This window comes from Sardina pilchardus, chromosome 5 (genome assembly GCF_963854185.1).
Source record: "Sardina pilchardus chromosome 5, fSarPil1.1, whole genome shotgun sequence".
Classification (NCBI taxonomy): Eukaryota; Metazoa; Chordata; class Actinopteri; order Clupeiformes; family Clupeidae; genus Sardina; species Sardina pilchardus.
Genome location: NC_084998.1, coordinates 1,794,449 through 1,821,552, shown reverse-complemented (window position 1 = coordinate 1,821,552; position 27,104 = coordinate 1,794,449). Strand labels below are relative to the sequence as shown.

The following is a 27,104-nucleotide window of genomic DNA, read 5'->3' as shown; positions in this document are numbered from 1 at the left end:
TGATGACCGGATGATCTCGGACACAGAGACCAACTCAGATGTGGTCCAGAACCAGATCAACAGCCAGTACCACAACCCTGCTCGCGCTCACGCGGAATGGATCACACCCTCCTCAGACTCCAGGGGGTCGTAGGTCAAAGGTCAAAGGTGACTCATGGTACCCCCACGGCCGGACCGGAACTGTTTGTCTTCCATTATGAGGGGCGCTCCCTCTGATATCCTTCAAGCCATTTTCAGCAACTCCAGGCTCACTCTGTGGGGGCAGCTGAACTCTGAACTTTCTGAGCATTGCCTGTACGTTTCACCTGACTGAACTAGCCTATCAGCTCAGCCCTCCATCGCCTGTCCCTTTCACCTGACTGAACTAGCCTATCAGCTCAGCCCTCCATCGCCTGTCCCTTTCACCTGACTGAACTAGCCTATCAGCTCAGCCCTCCACTGCCTGTCCAGCTCACCTGACTGAACTAGCCTATTAGCCCTCCGTTGCCTGAACACAGAGGAAGTGGAGTAATCAAGGATAGGCCCTCGATGGCTCCACTTCTGAAACCCTCCCTGATTTAGCTGAGATGGGGTTTTATAAATGTCAGTTGACCTAAGGGACGCCAGGGCAGAGAGAAATGGAGATCCGTAAGATCGGGATGTCCTTCAGGAAGAGGAGAAGTGATTTATTCTACAGGCTGTATGCAATATAAATGTCCTGCCATGTCCACTGAGTGAGGGTGTAATGTTGACCCCTCCTTTATGTGGACGTGGAGCGCCCCCTTGTGATTAAAACTGGAAGTGGATGAGTCCCCCTAGCTAAAACTCTTTCATACTCCCTGTGTGTCAGTATATTCTGTATATTGTATATATGATGGTGTCTGACCTTGCTTTTGCCATTACTGTGTAATTTCATTACTCTGAGTTCCTAGAATCTTATCCATTCATATTAGACCCACTCTTTCCAAAGAATGTACAAGTACCTAAAGTCATATTCACTCATATAACTCACTGCACCACACGTCCCCCCTGGATCAAGACTGGGGGCGGGGATGGGCAGAGAAGTTTAGATGAGTTCTATAGTAGAGTTCCACAGCAGTATATCCCACAGACAGTACAGCCCAATGATCAAGCAACCAGCTGAGGTGTGAAGGTGAGGTTTCTACAGCTTAATAGCCCACATAGTCTCCAAAGAATGATCAGTTTTGTGTTATCTGCAGTACATGAGCGCTTGTTATTGTTTATTTATGTTTATTTTGTATAGAGGCCTCAAGATCATTGCTGTACAACTCCTTTTTAATCACCAAAGACAATAAAATGCATTTATTTAAGCTACAAATATGATATGTTCTTGAATGTAAAGACCAAGCACACAGGCAAAAATGCAAAGATACACACTCACAAGCGCACACATACCATACAACTGAACTGAAATGAAATAATAAACAAAAGTTAAATGCAATGTATCTAAATAAATATGTATGCACTACTATGCAAACATCTACAGACTGTGCTGAAGTAAAAAATAAAAACTCATGAACACGTAGTAGATTCTATGAGTTAGCAGAAGTTAGACTGTTCATCTATGGTGCTGGACTGTGCTGCTGTTATAGTCAATAGACACTGGACAGTAGATTCTTTGAGTTAGCAGAAGTTAGACTGTTCAGCTATGGTGCTGGACTGCTGCTGTTATAGTCAATAGACACTGGACAGTAGATTCTATGAGTTAGCAGAAGTTAGACTGTTCAGTTATGGTGCTGGACTGCTGCTGTTATAGTCAATAGACACTGGACAGTAGATTCTATGAGTTAGCAGAAGTTAGACTGTTCAGCTATGGTGCTGGACTGCTGCTGTTATAGTCAATAGACACTGGACAGTAGATTCTATGAGTTAGCAGAAGTTAGACTGTTCAGCTATGGTGCTGGACTGCTGCTGTTATGGTCAATAGACACTGGAGAGCCTCCGCTGCAGCCATCCACTGAACTTATCCACTGGACCCATAAAAGTCCTTTGCAAAACTCAAAAGTGTAAGGGAAAAGCTTTTGAATTCAGCACTCCACAGACATTTATTGATAACTGGATGATATTTAAAATATCTTTTTAAGTGTTGACCTGAAAATACAAGCATTTATAAAATATATGCGTCGCTTTCTGGCAGGACTTCTACAGGCTTTTCCCAAACAACGGAAGTAACGTTGAAGCAGCAGAGAGCGGAAGCCATCAGGCAAGTGTTATTTACATAAACTCCCGGTGTATTTAGGCTACTTACAAACTTTCCAATGCCTCGTTTTATGAGTACAGCTCATTGCAGCGACATAAGAGGGTGTTTTGAATGGCAGAGCAGAAGTGGGGCTTACCAACGAGACTACACACTTGTCTGTACGATCAAGTATGCAAATTAAAAAAAGAGTCATGAAATTAAATCAAATTGCATCATGTTTACAGTCTATACTGCTCTGCGTTCACCTGCGCACCCATCGTTTGAAATACTCAAAGATATGGCACGCATGTTGGACGAAAGAGGAGACACAGAGCTATCCATTGATACCAAGTACATCAGATTATAAAAACACTTGTATTGGGCACTTCCAGTTCACCTTGTGCCTTTTGGGTTGTATGGAGCGCCGGCCACATTTCAGAGGCTGATGGACAGTCTGTTCAGGGGAACAGGTTTGCAGCATGTCCTCTCTTTGGTGAAGGATGCTTAGGTGTGGTCCTGTTGCCATGAACAATTCCATTCAAATAAGGGACTCTAATGCCAGGGTCACAATGTGGCCATTTGACTTAATAGGGTGGGAAATTGAACTGTGCTGCAGACTTATTTTATGTTTGCTCGTTCGATTTATTATTTGGTCATGATTGTGTTGTATGTTAGTTCATTGATTTATCTTAGCAATGGGGCTATTCAGTGGGTGGGGCTACAGCTAGCTGTAGGCTGTATTAGGCCCCATGGCCTCACTATGCACATGTTCTTGTTTGAGTGAACACGGCCTCGACATCACCTGCATACTTAATGGCAATTTATTTTGTTGCATTTTTCATCCAGTTTGCCACTGTAAATATTTGAACATTTTCAGATAAAATAAACAAAATGTTTCTTGTAGAAAAATGTTTGGCTTCTGCTTTTGACTTGCTATCTTGTCACACAAGCACCAGTGTTCCTCCAGAAAACTCAAAATCAACATAGTACCACAATCACATACATGTTTTCATATTACAGCTCTGGCAGCCTCTGCCATCTTGGTCAGACTTTTCTCCTGCATACCAAACACACTGACCTGATTAGATCTTGAGCGGTTTTCATTCTCATACTCATTTTCTCATGTTTAGCATTGTTTACCAAGTCTGTTTCTTTTGCCTCTGAATTTGCTAATTTCACCCAGTGGGAGAAATGTTTGGACTCCCTAAATTGAAAGTGTTGGACATTACATTTTGTATAGTTTACATGCAATGTATAAAGTTTGGGAAGAAGTGATGTTCTTCCTCAGTATTTAAGGGTATATCATTTTTTTTTACATCCAACTTGCATCACTGTAATGGACCACCGTCAGTGTGGGGAGAGTTCTCAGCCAGTCTCAATGTTTGCCACAGCACAGGAACGTTCTCCAAAGTCTCCTTATGTTCCCCTTCATTGCACAGTGGAACACAAAGATGAAGAACCCTACAAGAGAACACAGGAACTACACATTATTTAACTTAGCTGATGATCAATGTGTGTGTGTGTGTGTGTGTGTGTGTGTGTGTGTGTGTGTGTAAAACATGCTCCCCACATGTGCCACAGCTGCCCCCACCATCAGTACACTAATCAACTGTCTGGCTGAAGTTTGCTGCATCATTGAAGATAGTGAACAGGTACATGAAGGCCAGGCTGACGGACTAGTGGTGTGTGAGTGTGTGTGTGTGTGTGTGTGCGTGTTGCGTACCCTGCAGTGTGTTGAAGATGTTAAACAGGTACATGAAGGCCAGGTTGACGGACTAGTGGTGTGTGTGTGTGTGTGTGTATGTGTGTGTGTGTGTGTAGCGTACCCTGCAGTGTGTTGAAGATGCTAGACAGGTACATGAAGGCCAGGTTGACGGATTAGTGGTGTGTGTGTGTGTGTGTGTGTGTGGGTGTTGCGTACCCTGCAGTGTGTTGAAGATGTTAAACAGGTACATGAAGGCGAGTTTGACGGATTAGTGGTGTGTGTGTGTGTGTGTGTGTGTATGTATGTGTGTGGGTGTTGCGTACCCTGCAGTGTGTTGAAGATGTTAAACAGGTACATGAAGGCGAGTTTGACGGATTAGTGGTGTGTGTGTGTGTGTGTGTGTGTGTGTGTATGTATGTGTGTGGGTGTTGCGTACCCTGCAGTGTGTTGAAGATGTTAAACAGGTACATGAAGGCGAGTTTGACGGATTAGTGGTGTGTGTGTGTGTGTGTGTGTGTATGTATGTGTGTGGGTGTTGCGTACCCTGCAGTGTGTTGAAGATGTTAAACAGGTACATGAAGGCCAGGTTGACGGATTAGTGGTGTGTGTGTGTGTGTGTGTGTGTGTGTGTGTGTATGTATGTGTGTGGGTGTTGCGTACCCTGCAGTGTGTTGAAGATGTTAAACAGGTACATGAAGGCGAGTTTGACGGATTAGTGGTGTGTGTGTGTGTGTGTGTGTGTATGTATGTGTGTATGTATGTGTGTGGGTGTTGCGTACCCTGCAGTGTGTTAAAGATGTTAAACAGGTACATGAAGGCCAGGTTGACGGATTAGTGGTGTGTGTGTGTGTGTGTGTGTGTGTGTGTATGTATGTGTGTGGGTGTTGCGTACCCTGCAGTGTGTTGAAGATGTTAAACAGGTACATGAAGGCGAGGTTGAGAGGCCCCCAGGCGAAGAACTGGAATCCCCAGGTGAGTCCGAGGAGCACGGTGATTGCGGCCATCCTGCGGGCATCCAGTAGGAGGCCACGGTTCGCCCGTTGGACCTCCACAAATATGACCAGGTTCATCAGAAGGATGACGCAGGTGTATGCTGTCACAGCCCCATAGAACACAATGTCATTCATCAACCAGCAGCTGGAGGAGGAAGAAGAGGACTTTTAGATCTCATGAATAATACTATGGGAATGTAATACTCTTGAATTTCCCCTTGGGGATCAATAAAGTATCTATCTATCTATCTATCTATCTATCTATGTGTTGTATACAGTACTTGTGGATGCTACAGGAGGTCACTAGGAACAGCAGGATCATGACTTTAGTGTATTAGATCGAGTAGGATGATCACTATTGTATTAGGAACAGCAGGATAATGACTTTAGTGTAATAGGAAGAGCAGGATGATCACTATTGTACTAGGATTTGTGAGTTTTATTTATAGATGACAATGAGGTCTTCTAACGTTTGCTTGGGAGTTTTGAACAAGACCACTGTTTGCATTAGCAAACCAATAGCTTATAGCTGGTGGCAGCAGGAGTGGAGCCACCTCAAAATCCTTATCATCACCATCCGTAAATAACCCCTAATGTGTGTGTACTGTACGTTGGACCATCCCTTTAAATGTTCCCATTCCAATGTGCCAAAGAAGCGAATAAATATTCTGTGTGCTTTTCGATACTTCAGAGCTGAACTCACAATTTATCAGTGCTGCCATCATCGTACTTCCCGTAAGAGACGAGGCCGTAGTTGTCCTTATCGATGGCGATGACGATGATGACCACTATGAGTGGGACACCTGGGCAAGAGAGAACAGGAACAGGAGTTCTAGAAGCCTGATATGTTTGGTTCCAAACATTCACTAAACTAGCTGATTCCAATTGACCGATCCCAAGCCCCGCCTAGGTCAGTCATACATACTATGGGTGCAGTGATATCACGCAGCAGAGCCCATTTAGGGAGAGCCGGTTCACTCCCTATCTGTTGCAGTTCCGCTAGGGGCGATCGCGAGCTAGTGCAAAACAATGGGGGTCTATAGGGCTAGACAGCTAAATTGGTCTGGTTCACCTGATTGTCAATGAAAAATCAAAGATTGGATTTTAGTTTCTACAAGCTCAATATGGATTATAGGTAGAAAGTTGAATAAACAAGTATATGGCCCTTTGGTTTCTTACAGGCTGGGTCTAGCATTCTGCTAATGAATGACGTCATAGACACGTTTGAAAGGCTTTTTAGAACAATGAAGTGACTTAAAAAATCTAATACTCAGCCGTGTGTATTTTCTTTGACCCCCCTTTCACATGCAATAGTCCGATTTCTACACAAAAAAACATATTTAGAGAAAAGTGGATTTTAGGAGTATAACTCCATTCACCTCCATTCATTCTCCACTTGCTCTGTGGCGCCCTCTCGTTGCAGTACCACCCGGAAGGATTCTGAGAGTGCGCGTTCTCCCCAAGGGGGCAGGCATATTCCCGGAAGTAGAAACACGAAATGAGCTGGTGATCAACGCTCTGCTAACTCCCATGGACGGCCATAGATTGCAGATTTTTTTGCGATCCCATAACTTCATGTAACATGTGCCCTGTGTCGCCCTTCGATACCCTATATAGAATTCTGTGAATTCTATATAGGGTATCGAAGGCAAAACTAATTAACTTCTTCCTCGTATATAACGTTGGTTTCTCGTAAAGAAGTATAGTTAGCATGTCGGTTGGAGGGAAGCTAACGTTCGAGGGGAGATTTCCCATAATGTTTGGATAAGAAGCTGAGTGAGCCTGCACGAAAACCATGACTGAAAGTCATTCGCAAGATCAGTGAAAATGCGTGTAGCCTACGGTAGCCTACTGTTTGATAGGGTAAAGCATTACCTAGAGGCAAGTAAACATAATAATAATATTAAAAACAAACGTTAACAATTTCAGAGGTTTTCGATCTATCAGACGAGTTACAGCATGGCTAACGTCACGAAGTGAGTACGAGTCTGCGCAGTACGACGGAAAGTAAACAGAATTTTGTTTCAGCCCCCTTCCATTGAGAACAACGGAGTCTGTTTGTCCATTTCTTTTAGGTCTATGGTTCTCCCCCTATTAGACATTCTCTGTCACGCAGCATTAGAAAACAGTCCCCATAGGCAATAAGCAGAAGTAGTGCATAATATCACGGCGCCCATAGTACGTTTGCAACTTTCCTTGAGTATTACGCCAGAATGAGAGTGTAGTTCCATGTCAAATCAGCCTAGAAAATCGTCAGGTTTCATTTTCAGTTTGTCTTATTGCACTTTTTAGCTCGAGAAGAGACAATTTTTAAATGGGAAAATTACAGGAAATCGGAGTCACTTTTAAGCGTGATGCTAGCAGGCGAGATGCTAATGGTCTAAACAGATTTAATGATCTGTGCTAGGCTGGAGCTAAAAGTTCTATCGACAGACTCACAGAACGGCTGGATGAACAGGAAAAAGGTAAATATCAATTGTTTTGCTCGAGGGGAGGTGGAAAATGAGCTTAAATTCCCAAATGGTGGAATATCCCTTCAATCCATAGCGTTTAATATGACATCGGTCCACTCTTTGCAGCTATAACAGCTTGAACTCTTCTGGGAAGACTCCACAAGGTTTAGGAGTGTGTTTATGGCAATTTTTAACCATTCGTCCAGAAGCGTATTCGTAAGGTCACACTGATATTGGACGAGGGGACCGGCTCCTCTCTCATTCATCCCAAATGTGTTCTATTGGGTTGAGGTCAGGACTCCGTGTAGGCCACTTCCTGTTCCAACATAACTGTGCACCAGCGCACAAAGCTAGGTCCACAAAGCCCCACATGAAATATTTTTGTCCTTTAAAGGGATAGTTCGGGTTTTAAGACACGAAGTTATATGGGTTCCCCGTCAGCAACGTTGTGCATCAGCACTGACTTACCCCGCAACAGCGTCCTGTGAGCCGAGATCCAGCCGGTTTTTGATGCTGAAGAAAGTAGTCCGGCAAGTTTCTGGGGTCACGAAAGTAAAGTGTTTTTCTTCTCAAAACCATATGCGTTCAAAAGAGTGATATATTTGCACCACAAAAACGTTGTCCAGGAAAAATTCAAACCTCGTTATCACTTACTTATTTTTCGCGATTCCTATCACTGCGCGCTACTGACAGCTGGACAACGTTTTTGTGGTGCAAATATATCACTCTGTTGAACGCATATGGTTTTGAGAAGAAAAACACTTTACTTTCGTGACCCCAGAAACCTGCTGAAGAAAATAGTCCGGCATCAAAAACGATCAAAAACCGGCTGGATCTCGGCTCACAGGACGCTGTCGGGGGGTAAGTCAGTGCTGATGCACAACGTTGCTGACAGGGAACCCATATAACTTCGTGTCTTAAAACCCGAACTATCCCTTTAAATTGACTGATGCTTGTCCTTCTTTATGCTTCTCTCACCCTCTCAAAGGCACTCTGGATGTCATTCATAGTGACCGCTGGGTCCTTGATAACATGTCATTCATAGTGACCACTGGGTCCTTGATAATATGTCTGACCAGGGTGCTTCGTCCCGGATTACTCAGTTTTGCTGAGTGGCCAGATCAGGTTGTTCCAAACGTTTCCATTTGAGAGTGATGTGAATACTTTCCATATGCACTGTATATGGCTGGTGCTTAACTGTTACAAACCGACTTGTGTGTTTGATGGGCAGGACTAGTGATTGGTCAATTGGCACAACTCAGTCAGGCCATTCTACAGGTAGAACCAACACAAGATAGGATAGTTCCAGTCCTTGACTGCGCTACCAACATTTGATACAAAGGTTAGAGTTGCTGCGTTTCTACATTGTTTGGCAACAATTATGATAGATTGCCAACCATTCTGATTTTATGAAATATGTATGTAGTATGTAGGTATGTAGTGAGCATTAAAGAAAAGCAATGTCCCTTAGCTGTTTTAAAACTACTGGAACCTACGTCTGATTGCTTAACTTTACTTTCTACAAAGTTTTTCCACCTCTGGCACTATGATGTCAGCTAGACAGGACTCACCCCAGCCGATGAGGCTGAACTTGAGAATGTAGTGGGAGATGTGGCGATAAAAGACCTTGACGAGGGCGATGTACATGTGCACGGCCTCCAGGCCCATCCAGGTGAAGGAGGCCAACAGGAAGTAGTGCAGGAAGAAGGCGGTGCTTATGCAGAGGCCCACAACATCTGGGTAGTGCGCCAGCCACAGCCCGTCCAGCAGGGACAGCAGGTTCAGCAGCAGCAGCGCAAAGCACAGCTGGATCAGGATCTTAGACTGCATGTCCTTACGCAGTTCACTGTCATACACACACACACACAAAATACAGCTGGATTAGGATCAGACTTTTTTTGCGTGCATGACAGCCTTTCACCCTACTCTCACACACTTTCGGGGGTGTACTGGGTATGGCCTTGAGGCGTAACTGTAATGTCATTGGCTGGTGCTCTCCATTGGTGCAGCAAAAGTGAAACATTTCTCAATCTTTGGCAGACCTTGACTTAATGAGATGGTTCTGCTGTTACTGTAGGTTCACACCGCCGCCGACTTGAGCTTCCAAAGATTCCGGAAGTAATTCATTTTCAATGGATGCCGCCTCTCTCAGCTGCCAGCAGCGGCCAATCCGTCGGCGCCTCGTTTTTGGCGTCTTGAGCGACTTGAGAAAGTTGAAAGTGGCTCAACTTTATGGTGAGCTACATGTATGATGCGGTTCAGCAACAAACAACCAGCAAGGAACATGATCGAACATAGAATGCTACCACGTCAGAGTGGCCAAAGTGTCCAAAGCTTCCCACGGCGTCCTTGGCAGGGCGTCCAGAGCTTCTGGGAAGCTCATGTCGCCGGCGGTGTGTACGTACAGTTAAAGGGATGGTTTTGCTCTTAAAGCGATGGTTCGGAGTCATTTCATCCCAGGGTGCTTTGCACCATGACCTCAAGCCAAACACCCCCAAGAAACATTTCCTTTGGTCGAACATGGTCAAGTTAGCGCTATCCGCTGAATGGCTTAGTGCAGGCGCGAATGGACCCAACAGTGCATCTCGTATATTACCCCACTAATAATGCCGCATATTACCAGCTAATAATGCCGTATAATGCCCCTCTAATAATGCCGTATATTACCAGCTAATAATGCCGCATAATGCCCCTCTAATAATGCTGTACAGTATATTACCCCTCTAATAATGCCGTATATCACCCCACTAATAATGCCGTATAATACCCCTCTAATAATGCCGTATATTACCCCACTAATAATGCCGCATAATGCCCCTCTAATAATGCTGTACAGTATATTACCCCTCTAATAATGCCGTATAATACCCCTCTAATAATTACCCCGCTAATAATGCCATATTACCCCACTAATAATGCTGTATATTACCCCACTAATAATGCCGTATATTACCTCACTAATAATGGCATATATTAACCCTCTAATAATGTAAATTACCCCTCTAATAATGCCGTATATTACCCCACTAATAATGGCATATATTACCCCTCTAATAATGCCGTATATTACCCCACTAATAATGGCATATATTACCCCTCTAATAATGCCGTATATTAACCCTCTAATAATGTAAATTACCCCTCTAATAATGCCGTATATTACCCCACTAATAATGGCGCATATTACCCCTCTAACAATGCCGTATATTACCCCACTAATAATGCCGTATATTACCCCTCTAATAATGCCGTATATTACCCCACTAATAATGCCGTATATTAACCCTCTAATAATGCCGTATATTACCCCACTAATAATGCCGTATATTACCCCACTAATAATGGCATATATTAACCCTCTAATAATGTAAATTACCCCACTAATAATGCCGTATATTACCCCTCTAATAATGCCGTATATTACCCCACTAATAATGGCATATATTAACCCTCTAATAATGTAAATTACCCCACTAATAATGCTGTATATTACCCCACTAATAATGCCGTATATTACCCCTCTAATAATGCCGTATATTACCCCCCTAATAATGGCGTATATCACCCCACTAATAATGCCATATTGCCGCACTAATAATGCCCCAATTACCCCATTGACCCTATTTGTACTAGCCTGGTGACGAATAATGTAATGGCCCAACTCGAGGGGCGGCACCAGGCATACAGTTTACTGTCATACACACATGTAAACACACACACACACACACACACACACAGCACAGCTAGATTAGGTCATTGGACAGGATGTCACGACAGAGTTTACATTCTCTCTCTCTCACTCACACACACACACACACACACACACACACACACACATATGATGGTGATGGCAGAACTCACCCAAAGGACAGGTAGGTGAGCAGTGTGATGGAGAGGAAGATGGCAGAGATGCCGCAGCCGATGTAGCTGATGTAGCTCAGAATTGGGGAGTGCAGTCGACTGATATTCTCTCCAAACGACTGGTCCTGTTAGTGGGGGGAGTAGAAGTGAAACTAAAGCCACAGGTCCTGTTAGTGGGTAGCCTGACGAGCCAGACCCTCATCAAGATGTAGGGTCTGGACACTCACCGTAGACAGGGCGCAATCGGAGGGGTGGGATAAACAGTTGTCTTTCAAATTCCTTCCCCGCAATAGGATAAAGCTAAACGAATCATCTTCTTGTTTTCAAGTAGCAGGATGCGTAACCTTCCCTCTCCACGCAATAGGATAACGCTAAACGAATCATCTTCTTGTTTTCAAATAACAGGATGCGTTACCGTCGCAACTTCTGGTCGCATGTCAGTCACCATTATGTTAAGCCCGCCCACCGACTCTATACACACTGTGATTGGAACGCTGGTGCTGGGGGTTCTCAGCTCCCTGTCTCAATGGATCGTGCCTAGACTGCCCCGCCAGCCAAATTACATTTGCTGCCGCTAGGGGCGTCTAGATTTCTAGGCTAGTTAGTGGGGGGAGTAGAATCGAAACTAAAGCCACAGGTCCTGTTAGTGGGGGGAGTAGAAGTGAAACTAAAGCCACAGGTTGTAGACTTTGTCCTGGTCTAGCATCGGTCTGGTCAGTGAATATATTGTGTCATATTGTGTGGTGTTATATTGTATTGTGTGGTGTTATATTGTGTGGTGTTATATTGTATTGTACTGTGTGGTGTTATATTGTATTGTGTGGTGTTATATTGTATTGTGTTATATTGTGTGGTGTTATATTGTATTGTGTGGTGTTATATTGTATTGTGTGGTGTTATATTGTATTGTGTTATATTGTATTGTGTGGTGTTATGTTGTATCGTGTGGTGTTATATTGTGTGGTGTTATATTGTATTGTGTGGTGTTATATTGTATTGTGTGGTGTTATATTGTGTGACACCGTCACATTAATTTAAGTGTCCCGTCAAAACTTTGACGGAGTAATATTACACAAGCACATATTACATTGAGTACATGTAGTGTTTACATGTTGAATGAAGTTAATATGTGTACCTGTGTAATTATGTATTGTCCACTGTGTTGTCGGGTATAAATGTGGGATATCTCTTTAAGGCCTCGGCCGTCTGTAGTACCTGTCACGGCGCACCTAAGTTTACATAGGTGGGTGCGTTGGGGGTGTGGGGAGGCCCGGGAAGAATTACAGCAAGTGCGGATGTGATTTTGAATGTGTGGCACCAGTGTTGCTAACTGCAGCTACGAAGTTTGTTAGTTAGGCTCTTTCTCTGATTTAATGGCTATTCCGAAGTGCATTAAGAGAATGGTTTAACGAAATCACAAGGACGATAAAAAACAACCGCATCGACTGTTTAGTTTTTCCCCTGCGCAACTCTCCAACAGGAGGACGCGCGCTGACCAAACTTTCCATACAACACACATCGGATCTGGTGAGATCTATTTGTTTTTTTGTATTCTTTGGCGTGGTATACCACAAAGACAGCGCTCATCTTTTTTCCCTTTTTTGTTGTGGATTACTTTTTTTCGTTGCGTTCTGACTGTGGAATATTCGCGCGGCCTGCCCGATTTCCTGGATAGAATTTAAAGACTATAGCCCGATCCTGGGGAGGATCGGAAGGAATATGTACTGTTTTGCTTAATTCTGTGGACTGAGAAAAAGGGGGGGATTACGAATTGTGGGGTTGCACGGAGTGGTTGGGTGCATTTCAATACATTGCGCGACCCGCGCTATTTAATTGAACTATTTGGATGCGTCCTTGTGTGTGTATATTCAGCGCCGTCTGAATGTTTGGTTGTTACTGTAGACAGGGCTCTTACTCCTGTGCATATGTCTATTCATTCATTTAAGAGGGCATACTGACGTTTTTGATGTTTTTTGTGGTTTACTGCTTTCATTCATAAGAACCCCTTGACGTGTTTAAAGTAACACGGCAGTTTAAAAACAAAGATAACATGCTGATTGTTACAATTGTGTGGTGTTATATTGTATTGTGTGGTGTTATATCTTGAATTTCCCCTTGGGATCAATAAAGTATCTATCTATCTATCTATATTGTGTGGAGTTATATTGTGTGGTGTTATATTGTATTGTGTGGTGTTATATTGTGAGGTGTTGTATTGTGTGGTGTTATATCTTGAATTTCCCCTTGGGGATCAATAAAGTATCTATCTATCTATCTATCTATCTATCTATATTGTGTGGTGTTGTATTGCATTGTGTGGTGTTATATTGCATTGTGTGGTGTTATATTGTATTGTGTGGTGTTATATTGTATTTTGTGGTGTTATATTGTGTAGTGTTGTATTGTGTGGAGTTATATTTTGTGGTGTTATATTGTGTAGTGTTGTATTGTGTGGTGTTATATTGTGTGGAGTTATATTATGTGGTGTCATATTGCATTGTGTGGTGTTATATTGTATTGTGTGGCGTTTACACTAACTGTAACTGACCCTAGGCAGATGGGTTGGGCCCTTGAGTCGTGGATCTGTCGGAGGTTTCTTCCTATATGTATCTCCAATTCTAGGGAGTTTTTCCTTGCCCCTGTTACTCATGGGCTCTCTTTGAATGTTTAACACTCTGTAAAGCGCCATGAGACATGTGTAATGTTTTGGCGCTCTATAAATGAAATTAAATTGAAAATTGAAATTGTTATCTTGTGTGGTGTTACATTGCATTGTGTGGTGTTATATTGTATTGTGTTATATTGTATAGTGTGGTGTTATATTGTATTGTGTTATATTGTATTGTGTGGTGTTATATTGTATTGTGTTATATTGTATAGTGTTATATTGTATAGTGTGGTGTTATATTGTATTGTGCTGTAGTGTATAGTGTGGTGTTATATTGTATTGTGTTATATTGTATAGTGTGGTGTTATATTGTATTGTGTTATATTGTATAGTGTTATATTGTATAGTGTGGTGTTATATTGTATTGTGCTGTATTGTATAGTGTGGTGTTATATTGTATTGTGTTATATTGTATAGTGTGGTGTTATATTGTATTGTGTTATATTGTATAGTGTGGTGTTGTATTGTGTTATATTGTATAGTGTGGTGTTATATTGTATTGTGTTATATTGTATAGTGTGGTGTTATATTGTATTGTGTTATATTGTATAGTGTGGTGTTATATTGTATTGTGTTATATTGTATAGTGTTATATTGTATAGTGTGGTGTTATATTGTATTGTGCTGTATTGTATAGTGTGGTGTTATATTGTATTGTGTTATATTGTATAGTGTGGTGTTATATTGTATTGTGTTATATTGTATAGTGTGGTGTTATATTGTATTGTGTTATATTGTATAGTGTGGTGTTATATTGTATAGTGTTATATTGTATAGTGTGGTGTTATATTGTATTGTGTTATATTGTATAGTGTGGTGTTATATTGTATTGTGTTATATTGTATAGTGTGGTGTTATATTGTATAGTGTTATATTGTATAGTGTTATATTGTATAGTGTGGTGTTATATTGTGCTGTGCTGTAGCCAGTTTACTCTCAGTGCCTTCATCAGTGTTACCCACCAGGAGGATGCCAAAGCTGGTGAGGTGGCTGCAGCTGCAGATTGTCTGCTCATCGGTGAAATTAACAACATTACATCCATCAGCATTCCAGCCCCCAGAGCCATCTGCCACAAGCACAACCAATGGGAAGATACAGCGATGAGAATAACAACCATCAGCAAGGAAGGCTTCTGAGCATACAGACCAATCAAGTGCTGGGAAACCCCTCCTGCATTCAGGGCAGAGAGCTACTACTGCATCTGGACACGGCCTGAACCTCAACACTCACCATTCCGAGTGAAGTCCCAGAAGGCACAGGAAAGAGTGCTGTTCTCCTGAGAATGAAGAACCCAACACACCGTTAGAACATGACTTCATGCAAACTATATCTAGAAAGCAGTGCTGTTCTCCTGAGAACGTGGAACCAAACACAACGTTAGAACATGACGTCTATGTAAACTATATCTAGAAAGGACCAAAGACAACTTTAGAACATTACATCTACTGTATGTAAACTATATCTAGAACCCAAACAACAGATGTGAGATATGTAGGAGAAGAAAAAGAAAACAAGTGCACATAGGGAGCTGGGGTCAATCTGGGTCATTTTCCGATCCCACCCCATCTCTCTCTCTCTCTCTCAGACACACACACACACACACACACACACATACACACACACCCAGGTCTGATCCCACCCCATTTCTCTCTCACACACAAACACACACACACACACACACACACACAGGTCTGATCCCACCCCATCTCTCTCTCTCTCTCTCTCTCTCACACACACACACACACACACACAGAGACGTAGACCAGGGGTCACCAAACGTTTTTCTCTGAGGGCCACATTATTGGTCCTGACTGTATACAGTGAGTTAAAAAGGATAAATTATAGGTTGATATTTATAATAATATTGATAAAAAATTGTGTGCAGCACTTAAAAAAGGTCAAATGAATGGACCTGAAATAAATCAATAAATTAAACCGCTTTTATGCTTACTGAACGCAGACTGCATTGTTAGTTGTAATAATTGGCTACACCAGTGCTATAGTGTTAGCTAGACTTTTGGGGGGCCGGCTACAGTAGTGGGGGGCAGAGGGGGCAGGAGATGACCTTAAGATAGGAGAGAAACAAGGGGGAAACGGGAGTTTAGGCAGGTATGCTCTAGCCTTCCACTCATAAACTGTAAAAATAGTTAGACGTCTCATTAAAACGTCTTCCTCTCCGTTTTTGGTGATTTGGTGAACTGAAACAGCGCCACGTATAGGCCTGGAATATGATGCAAAGTGTTGAGTCGTATTGAGATGGATCCGTTTGGATGCAAATACTCTGCCAGGGAAAACGGAGGGGGGGGGAAATCGTTTTGCTACGTGTGGACAAGCTCCACAGGAGATAAACAAGCTCACGAGAGCTGTTCATGCAACTAGTCAACAGGATACAATGGTGGTGCTTTTCCCTGACATTTCCCCCTTTGCATATGGACCTGACTAACCGGAATGGGGTTGTTGTTCTTCAGAGTGATGGTGACGTTGTCTTGGAGACCTCTGATTGACAGGTTAGCCACACTGGTGCTCAGGATGCCACTGTTGAGCCTCCCCGACTTCAGACCCGAGTCCTGCATGACATGAGATAATCAGAACCAGAACCAGAACCAGAATCAGAACCAGAACCAGAACCAGAATCAGAACCAGAATCAGAATCAGAATCAGAATCAGAACCAGAATCAGAACCAGAATCAGAATCAGAATCAGAATCAGAACCAGAATCAGCTTTATTGCATGACAGGAGAGGGCATACTGCAGTTAGTGTGTGTGTGTGTGTGTGTGTCTGTGTCTGTGTGTGTGCATGTCTGTATGTGTGTGTGTGTGTGTGCACGCTTCTCTGTCTGTGTGTGTGTGTGCGTGTGTGTGTGTGTGTGTGCATATATGCGTGTGTGTGTGTGTACCTGGAAGAAGGTGCTGCGCTGGTAGAAGTTGAAGAGCAGTCTGGAGGCCTCCTGCTGCTGCTGTGGGCTGAGCTGCTGTGTGAGGGTGGAGGGCAGCGTGATGGAGCCCTGGGGGGGCTTAGCCCTCCCCTCCACCCACGACACCGACCGCTTCACCCTGGGGACGATCTGCACACAGCGCCACAGTGATGAGTTCAAGAGAGAGCACCGCACACACACACACACACACACACTATACGATCTGCACACAGCGCCACAGTGACCAGTTAAAGACAGAACACCGCACGCACACACACACACACACACACACACACACACACACACACACACACACACAGGCTCCGTTCGAATCGGAAGGCAGCTGCCTACTACCTCCCTCCCTAAATAGAGAGCTCTCTAACTAGACATGACTTTAGATTAAACACGTCGTTTAAAAATGAGCGTAGCACTCTAGAATCTTTGGTTAACACTACGGTATGACGTTAGCAAAAGCCTGACGGTAAACTAAATTAGCCTACGTAAGCTAGCAGGCTAACGGAATAAAATAGTTTCACTGGCAGCTAATATCTCAGACCAGGCGTTATTAGTGGGTACAACAATGGTATAACCAGGTAGTAAATCGTTTATTTTCAATCTACTTTTCACAAATCCAAGCTAAATAACGTCACACAAATGACATTTCAACAGACTCGACAGTCATTTACCGATATCGGCAGCCATGTTTGTTTTGTTTTCACAGAGATTCAGACGTGGCCGCAAAGGATTATGGGTAGAAGGGAGCTTGAAGTGTACATCGATGCTGCCTTCAAAATTGACCGTTATTCAGGAATTCTAAGATATCTTAGAAGGAAGCGAAAATCGTTTTTTCGGTTTCGAACGGCCTTCGCTGCCTTGCTCTCTAGTTAGATATCTTAGAAGGCAGCAGTTTTACCTAGGGTGACCAGACGTCCTCTTTTGCCCGGACATGTCCTCTTTTTGAAACCTAAAAATGTGTTCGGGCGGAATTTCAGAATCGTCCGGGATTTTGTTATTCTAGCCTAACGTGTTTTCACCGAATTTATTGCTCTCTCTTTCATTCACATAGTAGGCTAATCACGCCCTCCCCCTATAGTTCGCTTTGCATTGAGTTGAAGTGTAGAGCCTGACCTTAGAGCTACCGTCATTGGTCGATATTCTCGGCCTAAACATTTAATTGGTTATTCACCTCATCAGCGCACACTTCCTTGTTTACCACTGGCAACGCGCAAAACTATCCGGCATCTTTAGCCATGCCGAAACGTGCAAGTTCACTAACGAATTGAATTGAAGTATCAGCCATTGAACAACTTTTCAACTTTAAAAATGTCTCATTTTGTGCAATTAGGTTTTATTTTTTATTATTTTTGTTTTACCATTGTTGTGACTATACTTTACATTGTAGCCTACAAATGTATAGTTTGTTTTTTGCACATTTAAAACTTTCAACTACAAAATAGCCTTTTGAGGCAGTGTTTTTCTGTTAGTGTTGGGCCGGCCCCCGCTGAAGTGTCCTCTTTTTTGCAAACTCAAATCTGGTCACCCCTAGTTTTACCCGATTCGAACGGAGCCACACACTACGATCTGCACACAGCGCCACAGTGACCAGTTAAAGACAGAGCACCGCAGACACACACACACACACACACACTACGATCTGCACACAGCGCCACAGTGACCACACACTCTCCTGCCCCCTACACACTCTAATCTCCTCCACACACTCTCCTCAGGAAGGAGTGTGTGTGTGTGTGTGTACCTGCAGGTCTGTGGGGTCGGCGATGGAGATGGTGGAGGTGTGTGTGTGTGTGTGTGAGTGTGTGTGTGTGTGTGTGTGTGTGTGTGTGAGTGTGTGTGTGTGTGTGTGTGTGTGTGTGTACCTGCAGGTCTGTGGGGTCGGCGATGGAGATGGTGGTCTCTCTGAAGTTGGTCCCGTCCACGCGGCTCACAGCCAGGGCCAGAGAGTCGAACAGGATGGACTCAGTCTCCCCCGCCACCTCCAGCTTCAGCCCCACCGTGTCCACGATCCGGATCAGCCTGCAGGACAGAGAGTTTAGTTTAGTTTAGTTTAGTCTATTCTTTGAATGTAATGTAATGCAATATAATGGAATTGAATGTAATGTAATGTAATGTAATTGAATTGAATTGAATTGAGCTGAGCTGAGCTGAATTGAGCTGAATTGAACTGAATAGAACTGAATTGAACTGAAAAGTGCTGTAGTGTTGCTTTAATTGAGTCTTATTGAATTTAACTGAATTGAATGGAATGGAATGGAATGGAATGGAACTGAACTGAACTGAACTGGGGTGCGTTTCCCGATAACGATGGATAGACACTCTTACGAGGGTTTTCTACGATTCATCTTAAGATCGATCGTTAGGATTTGCCGACTGTTTCCCGAACATGCTCGTAGCGTGAACGCGCGTGCACTGCTCTTACGATGCTCTTAAGGGAGCTGTCCACGATAAAAGTTCTGAAATATCCCCTAATTTGATGGTGATGTCAGGTGACTGCACGTCATAGCTAAGCCACCGTCTGAACTTCGGATCTATACATTAATTAACATCAATACGAAAATAGAAAACCTTTGACATCTGCATGTAAGCATTCCAATTAGCATAGGCCATATACCACACGCATACATACTTTTGTATTATTTAACATTAAATTGTTGCCCCGTTTTTATGTTTGTTGGAAGATATGTATATTAGGCTTCGGCTAGCATACTCCTACATCGTTTATGCGAGTTCTTTGCTAACCTAGGCTACTTGTGAGAGCACGGTGTGCTGCCTGTGCAATAATGTTTCGTGTCACTTTAAGCAGACGTTTGAATAAAGAGGTTGATAAGAAAATGAGGAAATGTGTAGGCTTAAATAACATAGCCTATAGGCTTAGATTTTGACGCAGAACAGACTATTGTCACATATTCCTTTCTCTGTTTTTACCTCATAAGCCTAATAAAAAGAAAAGGCTACACAAAAAGATAATGGCAAACCTTTCTGGCAACGTCTCCTTTCATAACTTGTAGGCTATTCTTGTCCGGTTTTAATAACATTATGTCCATTGAATGAATGCTATTTTGCACGCTAAAATCTGAATCAAGTAAATGTACAATAAAGAATGGTAACGTAAATTGGATCATTATATTCTTAGTTGTAATCCCCCTGCATATCCTGCTGGTGACTCCACTGAGGCATAGCGTTACGACGCTCTTAGGCAGTAACGAGAACTCTGGATCACTCGTAGATCTACGAGTGTTTTCACGATGCTCTTAAGCTACGATGGTTTCGGGAAACAGTCGGCAAATCTTAAGACGGTCGTAAGAGGGACTTTACGATCATCGTAGGCTTACGATGCTTTCGGGAAACGCACCCCTGAACTGAACTGAATAGATAGATAGATAGATAGATACTTTAATGATCCCCAAGGGGAAATTCAAGGTAATGTAATGTAATTGAACTAAGTTAAATTGAACTGAATTAAATTGAATTAAATTGAATTGAATTGAACTGAATGTAATGCAATGTACACGTACTGTGGTGTGAACTGAATGTACTGTAATGGAATGTAATGGAATGTAACTGAATGGAATGGAATGCAATGTAATTGAACTGAACTGAATGTAATGTAATGTAATGTAACCAGAGAGGGTTAAAGCGGAGCGAGAGGGCCCAACGTTCGACCATTTCCGTGTTCTATTATTGCAAGGGGGTTGAATCCCCCTTTATGCAGACCAGAGTACGCCCTCGCTGCATTAATGTCAATGGTTGACTTGTGGAATGTTATCAATAAATTGGTCATTATGGCTTTCTGGATTTGTTGACGGTATTTTGGAATATCTTGTCATAATCTGTAAGTTTTCCCGATCATTTCAAGCCTAATAGTGTAATTTTTAGTGTATGGATTTGTTGAGAAAATAACTTACTGTAATATCAGACCATGCTGCTGCTGGTTACTGTCTGGTTGCTAACTAGCTAGCTAGCCGCCTCCCTAAGGTAACATTTTAAACGGAGCAGTGTCATTTCTTTGAAATGACAACTACCTGAATAAAATTAGTGACGTTAGTTAAAGTGGGTAGTTTATACTCAAGTGAACTTGCAATGGTATATACAGTTTAAGCGGAGTCTTTCAACGGTTAGTGACCTGGCAGCGCGTATTGTCATGGTTACTGCCATTCACTTCCATTGCTTTTTACTGTAAGCTAGCGTCCGCTAGCTAGTTAGCTCGGTTCACAGACTAATTAAATTATTCATTCCGTGTCCTATAGAATGATTCATTGGTATCATGCATGATTTTAGACAGAAATACAGTAATCACAATTATGTTTGTATGTTGTTATTGCTTATTAAGAGTGAAAGTTTATTTAGTGACGTCGCACTTATGCAGACCGGAACTGTCCCGTTTTGCTCCCATAGTAACGTATTGCGTTGCAGTATCTTGATAGTAATGAAGGATCTTTGATGTAACTGAATGTAATGCAATGGAATAGAATGCAATGGAATGTAATTGAATGTAACTGAATGTAATGGAATGTACTGTAACGGAATGGAATGGAATGGAATGGAATGTAACTGAACTGAATGTAATGTAACTGAATGGAATGGAATTGAGCTGAATGGAATGGAATGCAATGGAATGTAATGTAATTGAGCTGGATGCTACCTGGTGGAGGAGGAGGCCACGGCGGCTGCGGATGCGTTGAGCAGGTTGTTGGCGATGTTGACGGAGGTGCGCCCCAGGGCCAGGCTCACGTTGGGCCCCGACAGCAGCACCTCCAGCTGGGATACCAGCTGCTCCACCTGGGAGGAGTTGAGGGAGGAGGCGTCCTGCGTCAGAGCCAGGAGCTCGTCAGCCCTCGCCTCAGCACTCATGTTCCCTGCAGCTGTGGAGGACAGAGCAGGAACCAGGGCAGGAGGAGGGGAGGGGAGAGAGATGAGAGGAGAGATGGAGGAGAGGAGAGGAGAGAGATGAGAGGAGAGATGGAGGAGAGGGGAGAGAGATGAGGGGAGATAATGAAAGGAGGAGAAGGAGGATGGAAGAACAAGGGCACAAGGATGAGCTCCTTGTAGTGCATCTTTCTCCATGACAGGTGGTGGCTTTGCTCTTGTCATTAGACACTCTTATTGCACAATGCCCTCTGCAACAAAAACAATTGTAGTATTTTGTTCTCATCCTTCATCTCTCTCTGTGTGCTCTTGGCCTACTGGTTAGGGCTTTGAGCTTGTGATCGGAGGGTTGCCGGTTCGATCCCCGATCCCCACGGCTGAAGTGCCCTTGAGTAAGGCACCTAACCCCGAGCGCCGCTGGTTGGGCAGGCAGCTCACTGCTCTGGGTTAGTGTGTGATTCACCTCACTGTGTGTTCAGTGTGTTGTCTTGTGTGTTCACTGATTTGGTTAAAATTGGGTTAAATGCAGAGAACGAATTTCCCTCACGGGATCAAAAAAGGATATATACTTATACTTCCTACAGGTCTCACTTCTGCTTCTAATTTCCCTCACGGGATCAAAAAAGGATACTTACGTATGCTTCCTACAGGTCTAACTTCTGCTTCTCTTGTTCTATCTGTGACAACCAGCAAGCAGCTTAACATTTCATTGAAATGATGGGAAGTGGCACAACATCATGCACTGGCTTCTGATGGTTCTGTTTTTCACAATTGCTAAAACATGCCAACAATGCCATTTTCTGAACCAAATGCCTGAATACATTTCTTTAATCAATAACACATCTTTTGACTAGATCATCCACGATCTCTGACAGTTCAGTAGATGTCTGTGAGAGTGCTTGATTGAAGAGAGCATTTGTGTGTTCATTTATGATTCCCATCCGTTCTGAGTGTGTGCAGATTCAGACTGATTGGTAGTTAGCGTAAGATACAGACTGATTGGTAGTTAGCGTAAGATACAGACTGATTGATAGGTAGCGTAAGATTCAGACTGATTGATAGGTAGCGTAAGATTCAGACTGATTGGAGGGTAGCGTAAGATTCAGACTGAATGGAGGGTAGCGTAAGATTCAAATGAGTTGAGATGTTCCCTGCTGGGTGGCTTCTCCTAGCGCTCACTAGTAAAAGAGAGATCTGTGTGGCACGTGTGCATCCAGATAGGTCATACTTCATAGGTCATAGGTCACAGGTCAGGGTGGCCTGGCCGTTAAAACAGTACGTACACAGATGTCTCTTTTGTTTTGCTTGTTCTCTAATGTGCTCATTTGCCATGTTCACATGGACTCTCCTATTCTGATTAGAGCTTGAAGAACAGCTCAATCGGAATAAAACTGGTCATATAAATGCCTCAATCGGAATGACAATTCCTGATCCGATCAGAATTTTAATCGGAATGAAAGAGGTGGTGTAGTCTGTCTATTCTGAATGAACAGCCATGTATACGGTCATTTGGATTACCTGCAATATCTTCCCAATGAAAAGTAGGTAACAACGGCTATTCCAATCTTTCTAAAACGCTTGAAAGCACCTGAGCGGTAAACAGATGGCACACATTTTTCAATCGAAATAGTTTAATCGGAATGAAAAAACAACTGTCCGTGTAAACGTGGCTTAGTGAAGCCTGGTTGCCACCAGACTGCATATCACAATTGAGATGGACAGTGGGCCTGGAAAGGCTCTTGACTTGTTGAATTCCAGGGGGCATAACAAGCAGTGAACACCAAATTGTTTCAGAAGTGCAGCAATCAAATATTTTTGGTAAAAGGATTTGAATGCAGTTGTTTACTCTGGTTTATCAAGTGGTTTATCAAATCACATGCAAGGATGTTTTACAAGGCCCCGCCTTCAGAAATACGTAACCTATCTAGAAGTCCCAAATCCTTGTGTGAAGCTCAGCGAACTACAAAGATCTGGCGAGAGTCAGGTTAGTCTTTGGTTGTGTTGAATGCACAGCTCTGTCTGTCGTCACTTACATGTAAAGCCATCAGTGCAGTGATTGGTTGTGTTGAATGCATAGCTCTGTCTGTCGTCACTTAAGGCCATCAGTGCAGTGATTGGTTGTGTTGAATGCACAGCTCTGTCTGTCGTCACTTAAAGCCATGAGTGCAGTGATTGGTTGTGTTGAATGCACAGCTCTGTCTGTCGTCACTTAAAGCCCGCCCCATGCTGGATAAGCAACAGTGGTACCTGGGTTTTTGGAACATTGGATGGGGGCCAGACTGACCTGTGTGTTTGAAATGCTTTAGATCTTTTGTGTGTGTGTGTGTGTGTGTGTGCATGTGGTTTGCCTTGCCTGCGAGGCCTTACTTGTGTCTATGAAAAGCATTACATCCTGTGTGTGTGTGTGTGTGTGTGTGTGTGTATTTGTGTGTGTGTGCGTTCGTGCGCGTGTAACGGGTGCTAGCTGGTTAGCTATGCTGTAGAACGTTAGTAAACCTCACTCCCCGACGCTTCAAGAGTGCTGCTGGCATGAAAGCTAGTATCCTGGGCTTTTAGCAGGATTGTTAGCGCGCTCGACTCCCGATCCGAGGTGCTGCTGTCTCGCGGGTTCGAGTCCGGGCGTGTGCAGGGCTGGACCGCGGTGGTTCCACACAACGCAGGTTACACGCGCGTGTGTGTGTGCACGTGCGCATGTGTGCATGCGTGTGTGGGTTGCCTTGCCTGTGTGGCCTTACCTGTGCATGAGAACAGAAGCAACAGACAGCTCAGCAGGAGACACACGTCCATCTGCCGAGACCAGCCCTGTCCAGCAGCCCTGATACAGCTGACCATCCTCCTGCAGAAGAGAGGAGAGGAGAGGAGAGGAGAGGAGAGGAGAGGAGAGGAGAGGAAAGGAGAGGAGAGGAGAGGAGACGAAAGGAGAGGAAAGGAAAGGAAAGGAAAGGAAAGGAGAGGAGAGGAGAGAAGAGGAGAGGAGAGAAGAGAAGAAGAGAGGAGAGAAGAAGAGAGGAGTGAAGAAAAGAGAAGAGGAGAGAAGTTGAGAAAGGAAAGAAAAGAAGAGGTGAGTGATGGAGAGAACAGAGGAACTGAGAACAAAAAGAACAATGTTAAACATCTGCACATAATCAGAGGTTTCCCTTTGGCCAATTCAAAAGACTGCTGTTCGCCAGCAGCAGCCATCCATAGATAGTCCATAGATAGTAAAAGATATTTCACGCAAAACTGTCGCAACTCTGTCGTCATTATGTTAAGCCCACCCACCAAACTATACGCGATGTGATTGGCCTGACCACATTTGGATTTTTCCAGCTCGCAAGCCATGTTCGCTCATGGCGCTCATGTTCCAGGAAAAAGGCTGTCTCAGGGAAACTACTGGCTAAATGAAAAGTTGCTTTTTAATGGCAAGTGGAATTATTAACTCCACTACACTAGGGTGCATCTAGAGTTACAGCATTGTAACCAAGCAGTTGTCTTCAGCATTTGTTGGTCTTTTAAAGCAAAAATACACATAAGTTGTTTATAACCTTATAATGACACAACCGGTCGTTATTTATAAAATTGTCTCCTTGATGGTCCTCGGTCGGCCATCATATAAAGGCTTCCCCATTAGATAAACTATTGTGATTGGCAATGTAGATTATGGCCAGGTGGAAATCTGTCTGAATGCAAGAGGAGATGAACATACAGCAAAGGAGATGAGAGGAGACGAACACACAGCAAAGGAAACTAGAAAACGTAATTTCGAGGAAATTACCAGTGCATGCAAAAGCAAGACATACATTAAGATAAAATGTGAAACAAACGTCCGATTGTATGCTTGTAGTAAAACTACATATTTAAATGTTCTTCTTACCTATATGGAGCCAACACCATTGTTTTCAAGGTTGAAACTTCAAAAGTCTTAGCTCGATATATTTACAGTGTCTTTTTTACCTTTGACCTTTAACCTTTGAAAATCATGTTTTAAATAGTTGTGTTTACATTGAATTATAATAAAAAGTTATTTTTATTACATCCACTTTACTCTCATATAATTATTGTGGAGGACCTCTAGAATATAACCATATGTGACTCTGCAAAGTGAAACCAGTCGTTTCGGTAAAATTTACTAAATTAAGTTATTGTGCTCACATGAACGGCCATAAACTAAGCTTTCCAAGGATATGTATATCGAGGGTATTACACAAACTATCGCTAAGATAACCGCATCCAAAGTTGACATGGTTCTCCTGTCATGATATGCCAGAAGAGGAGAAATCACCTTTTTAAGCGGCGCATGGACAACGGGAATGACAGCAAATGTGTTGAATCTTCGCCGGATTTAACAGTCAAAACATATGTTTTTCTGTGAAATGCGTTCACAATATGAAACTGTAGACTGTATACTGTCGAATTATGCGAAAACGTGAAATTCAACATTTTAGTTTGTTATTGTTGATTTTCTCAAAATCATATAGTACGCAAAGCGACTCATTTCGCTTTAAATGGTCACATATGTGCCACTTTTGCGTAGATGTTTTTAGTTAGATGAACAATCTCAAGGTATAGCTGACTGCTTCAAAGTGCCTGAAAAGGCCCCGGACCTCCAAGTGTTAATAAACATCCCCAGATTAGTGATTTATGACCATCTGCTCCAAGTACACAAAGTGGATGACATTCAACATTAAAAAAGTCAATATTTTTTCCATTTGCCTACCAGTATATGATGCTTGCATGGGGAAAACTTCTCAAACGCTGGATGAAGTCCGAATGATTTTCATCCATAGCATCAAGCAACCAGGCTGAGCAACGCAATGAAACCACTCTTATGCTGGCAAGACAGTCATCTGATTTGGTGACCAGTGATTTCACTGAAACCATTGGCTGCTGCTTACTAGACTCTGACTACAGTCTACTAGTCTGACATGAGCCGGTGTCCATTGTGAGGGAAGCATGAAAGCGGTTGGTGTTCTTCGGTGGAGTTCCCCTTGCATGTGCTGTGCTGGGCGTGTTGGTGAATCATGGGGAAAAATGAATGCATTCATGCGTTTATTTCCCTCTCTGTCACTCCATTTGAAAACAACACTGCACACCAGGTGAGTGTTGCTGAGGTCAAGGTGTGGCGTCAGGCGTTCTCCATGACGGGATACTTTAGTTCACTGATGACTCGGCTCAGATGAGTGCTGTCTACTGGCCCCAAGACAGCTGTATGCCAATCCCAGCTCAGTCAGAGGTAGTGTTAGAGGCCAGCTCAGTCAGAGCTAGTGTTAGAGGCCAGCTCAGTCAGAGCTAGTGTTAGAGACCAGCTCAGTCAGAGCTAGTGTTAGAGGCCAGCTCAGTAAGAGATAGTGTTAGAGGCCAGTGCATGTCCACAACCAGATTGTAAGGACTATGTCGGCCTTGTGGAACCCACACTAGAACACAGGCTGTATTTAAACACATAAACATATAGATAGATGAATAAGGGA

The 27,104-nt window shown here is 43.2% G+C and overlaps 2 protein-coding genes across 3 annotated transcripts in view; one reads left to right on the top strand and one right to left on the bottom strand.

Moving 5' to 3' along the window:
* The window catches only part of LOC134079834 (adhesion G-protein coupled receptor G2-like), a 35,518-nt gene extending 34,187 nt beyond the window's left edge, over nucleotides 1-1,331 (top strand). For both annotated transcript variants that reach the window (XM_062535935.1, XM_062535934.1), the window contains one exon: nucleotides 1-1,331. This exon is cut by the window's left edge and continues 10 nt beyond it. In XM_062535935.1, coding sequence (XP_062391919.1) covers nucleotides 1-133 — 133 coding nt within the window. In that variant the 3' untranslated portion in view covers nucleotides 134-1,331.
* LOC134079836 (adhesion G-protein coupled receptor G2-like) lies at nucleotides 1,164-26,479 on the bottom strand. Its single transcript, XM_062535936.1, is given in 14 exon segments — nucleotides 1,164-3,558; nucleotides 3,561-3,640; nucleotides 4,777-5,021; nucleotides 5,580-5,679; nucleotides 8,901-9,175; nucleotides 11,191-11,315; nucleotides 14,821-14,924; nucleotides 15,089-15,134; nucleotides 16,303-16,425; nucleotides 16,756-16,923; nucleotides 18,651-18,807; nucleotides 21,434-21,653; nucleotides 24,393-24,493; nucleotides 26,354-26,479. Coding segments are annotated over 14 exon segments (1,863 nt in total). The 5' UTR covers nucleotides 26,422-26,479; the 3' UTR covers nucleotides 1,164-3,507.
* Between the last annotated feature and the right edge of the window lie 625 nt (nucleotides 26,480-27,104).